We start from the raw sequence: 5506 nt of genomic DNA, 5'->3' as shown, positions 1-5506 counted from the left end.
CACACTCAGGTTTACTGGGGTGATGGATGCCCTAAAGGCTCTCAAGCCTAATTTTTCCATTTTATCTCATTTTTCTTAAACTTTTTATATTTAGCATGATTTTTCATATTTTCTTCATCATCATAAAAACTATAAAAGTATTAAAAAATATATATTTTGTCCAGTGTTTTTTTCCCCAATAAACTGGCAAAACTCCTTTTGGACTCAGGTTGTGTTTTTTTTTTTACACCACAACAGACATTTTTTTCCATTTTCACAATCTTACATTCTAAACATGAATGTGACCTCTTGCCCATTTCAGATAAATGTATTAAGTGGATAGTGTCAAGTCAGGTGGAAGTTTTACCGTGTTAAAAAGTGGCAAAGAAATTTCATAACACAGCCATGTCTATTTTGTTAAGACACTTGTTTGTCAGTTCTTCCTTAGTAAACTGGTTAGATACTATGGAAAGTGATGTTATTCACTTGTTTTATTTGACATGTTGAACGACATAATTGTATACAAACAAGTTGATGTCTTTTTAGACTGAGTTTTATCTTCTTCATCAGGGCATGCCTGTCACTAGTCCTTGAGGTTAATGAATTGTGGCCATTTAGGCATTGCATGAGAAGTTAGTACATAATTTAGCAGTCCATTTCCCACCTCTTTCTTTCATTCAAACTAGAAGTGGAAGTCTAGCTTCCGTGGGGTCATAAACTGCATGACAGTCTCATCCGTAACTTGCTTGCGTCTGTTTTGGTGGTCTGCGATCAGAGGCTGAAGGATCTCAATCAGACGCTTCTTTAGTTCACCGGTCAGAAGTGCTCCACTGGTATAATCCTAGAGAGAAAAAAAAAAAGAAGTGTTACAATACCAAAGTGTCTGCTTTCTGGAAAACCATTCTTCATGAAAGAGAGTCCCAAAAAAAGTCCCAATGAAAAAGCACTCAAGAGTGAATGCCTAACAATCAAACCTGTCTAATTTTCTCCAGCTCCTCATCGTCCTCAAGGAAGAAGGTCAGGTACATGAATGACACATCTACATCTGGGTTTCCTCCATAGTTCCTGTGTTCCTCTATAGTGTCCTTTCCACCAGAGAATGCGTGCTTATTGATCTGTGTGAATCAGAGTCATTTTGACATCAACTACTTGAGATCAAAAGGGACAATGTTGTTACTTGGCTTTTTTTTAACATAGCTTACATTTTTTTTTTGTATTTTATACTTTCTAGCATCTAATTGTCTTGTCCTAATTCTATACTCCTAAAAATAACGGTCCCAAATAGGGGACCGGTGCAACAGAATAACCCGTTTAAGTTCCATAAAGAACCATTCAATATATGGTTTGTGATGAAGCATTTTTGTAAAGGAGTGTGAAAAACCTTTTTCAAGTTTAAAGCACCTCCACATATAAAGGCTCTTCACTATTTTTGTTTTTTAATAAAACCAAACATCTACACCAAGAAGGAACCTTTAGTATTAAAAATGTAGACAACCTGTACACAGACACAGTCTAACTGTAATAGTTGCTGGGGTTGTGTGTAGCTAGAAGACTACCTTGTTTTTTATCTGTTTTGGTGTGTCTGTCAGGAAGATGGAGGAGTTAGGATCGCTGGCACTCATCTTGGTCTGAGCTCCTTGCAAAGCAGGGAAAAAGGTGGAGTGTAGCAGAGCAGGTTTGAGGTAGCCTATTCGAGGAGCTACATCTCGTGTCATGCGGAAATAGGGGTCCTGTGACAGGTGAACAAAAACTTACATTATCAATGTAGGCCTATGCACTGGCAATATATTTAATTTGAATTTTTTTTTTTTCCAATCAAAATTTACAGAGTCAAGATACTTTTTAAGATTACTTTTGAGCATAATAAACTTCTGATATTTTAGGTAAAAGTACACAATATGATAAAAAGCAGAATGAATGGTGACAAATTCAAAGATTAAAACTAAAACTCATTTGTACTAAAGCATACATTTTGCTTAATGTGGTCAGCAATGTCATTATCACTTCACATGTAGTCTCAAGACTACAAATCTCTGAAATGATTGCATAGCATCTATATTAAGACTAGCTTGGCAATCACAATCATAAGCAACTATTAAGAAAAAGGGAAAATGGTCAGAGTCTCAGTAAGCATCAGATATATTTCAGCCCACCCTCAAACTACTATGATAGTTAGAATAGAGAAATGCAGATGTCTGCTAGCTGGTGTTTAAATACTGTGCTATAATCTGAAATGGAAGCGGTAGGAGTGATGGCAGTAAGGCGGTGTAATCCATCACTGACCTACTAAGCCAGATAATGTTTGCTGTTCATATTAAGCTGACATTGTTGAGAAACTAAACAGCTTAACACTCGTTACCAGAAAACTAAAATAATCTGTTTTCTTTCTTGTGACTATTACAAAAATTCCGGCCATGCGTTACCAGCTGGTAAAAACAGATAACACGAAACTTTCTCCCACTATCACATAACAGATTTGTGAAATGTTCCACTGTTTGGCAAGTGTTTTGTTCTGACCATAAATGATAGTTTTAAACAGCAATTAAGCACTCAGGAGCAAAAATCACCCTTCAAACTTGATAGAAATAATTATTTGACATTTATCACGATATGGATCAACTGATATTAATTTTTTAGCATGATAAGATCTGACCATATTGCCCAACTCAAACTCACAGCATCATGCAGAACATGCAACCGTTTGCAAAAGTTTGCTTCCTTTTGGACATAAAGTATGAAGTATATACATTAAGTGTTGTAGATAGCCTATCAACAATCAGATAGAAACAAAATTTTGACAGTTGTGGCCAGTTTGCTGTAGCAATATGCACATGGAGTGTCTGAGGCTAAAATTACAAACTCACTGACCTGGTCAATTGCACAGGGGATAAGACACTGCAAATCTTTTCTGTTGTTGAAGATCTGTGGGAACGAACTGCTGAAGGAAGGGGCTGCTTGTATTGCTGGGAAACTGATCTTTCCTGAAGAGAAATGTAAGGCAGCAATTAGCTTGAGACACTGCAAAACTTCAAAAGTCAAAATCTGATTACAGTTATTACAACTTTTAGTACTTGGGTTTGTTCTTACCAATGCAGTCGCTATCTGTGAATCCAAAGATGCCTTTAACTTGGTTAAATGTTACATGCTTCTGTATTTTCACGACATTTTTATAGAATGATGGACTCGTGCTGTAGAGAGACAGAAAGTCAATTTTCAAAGCACTAGAGTGTTCTGATGGCCTTCGTCTGACGAGTATTATTTTAGCTGTAAGCAAGGCTTACACAAGTTATTTCCCATAACGATTTGAGAGAAATCATGTGATTGAATGTTATATTTTGGTTCATAGTTGTTATAACTGTAAGACCACAGAGATATATGCTGCTTATAAAACTAACTTTGTAACTGCAGTAAATGTTGGGTAAAATTCTAACCAAACCACAGCTGTTATTAAAAACTAACCATTTATCAATGTATGTTCTACACTGTCCCAGGCTATAGGGTGTCTGTTCCTTACCCCAAATAGTCTAGGTCAGAAAAGATGAATGTCTTGTTGACATCAAATCCACAAGCAATTATGTCTTTAGCATTCTCCACCGCATAACGATGACACTCCTCCTGCGTCAGATCCTTCCATAGATACTTCTCATCATCAGTCAACTGAATGACCAGAGGTACATCAAACATGTCCTGAAGCCATCTACAGGACATTTAAGATTGACATGCTTTATAAAACATGGTAAATGACTTTCTAATGCTTTCAAGCTTTAGGCCAGCCATAAAAGAGCATTTCTAATGGAAACTTGTAGTCCTGACAGTTAACTACATAGGTATAAATTGCTGTCAGACAATGCACCATCACATCATGTAAGAGCTAATTCCTGTTTAAGACAATGAGCACTCTCACTTGGTGAAGATAAAGGGGATAAGATGGCCAACATGCATGGCTTGTGATGAAGGCCCTCTGCCTGTGTAAAGAAAGAAGGACTTCTTGCTCTCGTAGGCATCTAAGACTTGATGCATGTCTCTGGAAGACAACCATCACAAAAAGATACAATGTAACCCTGCAATAAAGTGGATGCAAATGCAAATTACATCAAAACTACTGCAACAAGGCCAACCTATGTGAGAAGAAGACTCCTCGGCGGAGGAAACGGTGTGGTATCTGACCAGTAAGTCTGCCAATTCTGTCAATCAATTGTTGGTCAATCTTACTGCTTCCAAATCTCACTGTGAACAATGGCAAGAAAAAGCCCGTTTTAAGCTTCTGACTGATAAAAAATATCAACATCAGTAAAGCTAAATATTCTGAATGAACTGATCAACTGCAAGTGTCTGTTTAAAACATACAAAGAACTTGTGAGCAAACAAAACCATTTACACTAGGTAAGTGATGACTACTACCAACCAATAAGCTTGTCGTAATCCACTCCTCTGGCACTGGTGGTAGAGACGTTCCAGGGGTCCACCTGATCATTCCCATCCTCTACAGCAGGTCCGTTACTATTTGAAACTATGATGTCAGTCGGTGGACAACCAGCTTTGTAATCCTGACCTGTGATTTTTTTGTAATCTATTTTCAGCTTCAGCAGCAACTGTACAGCAGCATCAATCTCGGTCTTGAGAAAAATATATAGATTAACTTTGTAATTTCTATCCATCAACCGCACAACTTAACAATTACGTAAAAATTATCCACAAAGTGAAACAGCACAGCACAATTCAGATGGTACAAAAGGGCTCTGATGACCATTAACGTGTCAGTTTTAAAGTGCTTAATGCAACCGTACTTACCTTTGCAGCCTTCTCTGATTTCAGGCCTCGGACCTTCTCTCCTTGTGCACTGAGCATCTCGTAAAGTTCCATGGGAGTCAGATCAGGCGACCCATCTTCCTGACAGTCTGCCATCTTCTAGCCTGAAAACCCAAAAAGCCCGGGGTTATGCTTTATATAAAGAACCTGGCTTTCTGTACACTGTTAGTCTGCTAACGCGAAGGATCTGACAAGTCATGTTATTAACGTTAACGGCCTCCGTTGTCGGAGAGCTTCTGTTTCATTAAGCCACATACCATATGCGAACTGACGTTAGCCTTTATGACGCTAGCGTTCTACTCTTACCGACCTGCTCACATTACCTCGTCACTCGTCGACAATATAACAAGACCAATGACACGGAAATTCGCAGTATTTACACAGCTTGAACACCAGTAAAGCAGCTACCTGCCCACCACTCGGAGGTTGAAAGACTAACTACTTTACTCTCCACTTATTCAGCTTGCATCAGACTTACCAACGGCAGTGTTGCAGAAAAGGATTTCCCCAGCGAAACATTTACAAAACATAGTTCCACACCATGAGGACTACTGAGCACTAGTCTATACACCTCTCAGACACATGTAATATAAACATATATTATATATATACACACACACACCATAATAATTAGATTTTATATACACAAGGTGACATTTCTCAGAAAAATACCTTCATACATGACCTTTGTACGCTCAGATTTATGTCATTTTTACAT

At 37.9% G+C, this 5506-nt stretch overlaps 1 protein-coding gene across 4 annotated transcripts; it reads right to left on the bottom strand.

Annotated features, from left to right (window-relative positions):
• Positions 1-452: 452 nt before the first annotated feature.
• On the bottom strand, positions 453-5303 carry wars1 (tryptophanyl-tRNA synthetase 1). 4 transcript variants are annotated; one of them, XM_017713837.2, is made up of 11 exons: positions 5267-5303; positions 4771-4892; positions 4385-4595; positions 4098-4206; positions 3884-4003; positions 3494-3676; positions 3067-3167; positions 2848-2960; positions 1536-1709; positions 954-1094; positions 453-820 (listed from the first exon to the last, which is right to left on the bottom strand). In XM_017713837.2, exons 2-11 carry the CDS (start codon positions 4882-4884, stop codon positions 662-664), a joined length of 1425 nt encoding a protein of 474 aa, XP_017569326.1. In that variant the 5' UTR covers positions 4885-4892; positions 5267-5303; the 3' UTR covers positions 453-661. The 4 variants fall into 4 exon arrangements, with proteins under 4 accessions (XP_017569326.1, XP_017569329.1, XP_017569328.1 ...); XM_017713840.2 differs by lacking the exon at positions 5267-5303 and adding an exon at positions 5112-5236; XM_017713839.2 differs by lacking the exon at positions 5267-5303 and adding an exon at positions 5099-5222.
• Positions 5304-5506: the final 203 nt, after the last annotated feature.

This window comes from Pygocentrus nattereri, chromosome 10, assembly GCF_015220715.1.
Source record: "Pygocentrus nattereri isolate fPygNat1 chromosome 10, fPygNat1.pri, whole genome shotgun sequence".
Classification (NCBI taxonomy): domain Eukaryota; kingdom Metazoa; phylum Chordata; class Actinopteri; order Characiformes; family Serrasalmidae; genus Pygocentrus; species Pygocentrus nattereri.
The sequence above is the reverse complement of the archived record's forward strand: the minus strand, read 5'-3'. Positions and strand labels throughout refer to the sequence as shown.

What these genes read in the sequence shown, in the direction of transcription:
- wars1 (XM_017713837.2), bottom strand. Translation starts at nt 4,884, where the DNA reads ATGGCAGACTGTCAGGAAGATGGGTCGCCTGATCTGACTCCCATGGAA. An exon ending in GGAGTCTTCTTCTCACATAG is followed by an intron (nt 4,004 to 4,097) that starts GTTGGCCTTGTT and finishes GTTGTCTTCCAG; the next exon opens with AGACATGCATCAAGTCTTAG. An exon ending in TCTGACCTAGACTATTTGGG is followed by an intron (nt 3,168 to 3,493) that starts GTAAGGAACAGA and finishes GTCTCTCTACAG; the next exon opens with CACGAGTCCATCATTCTATA.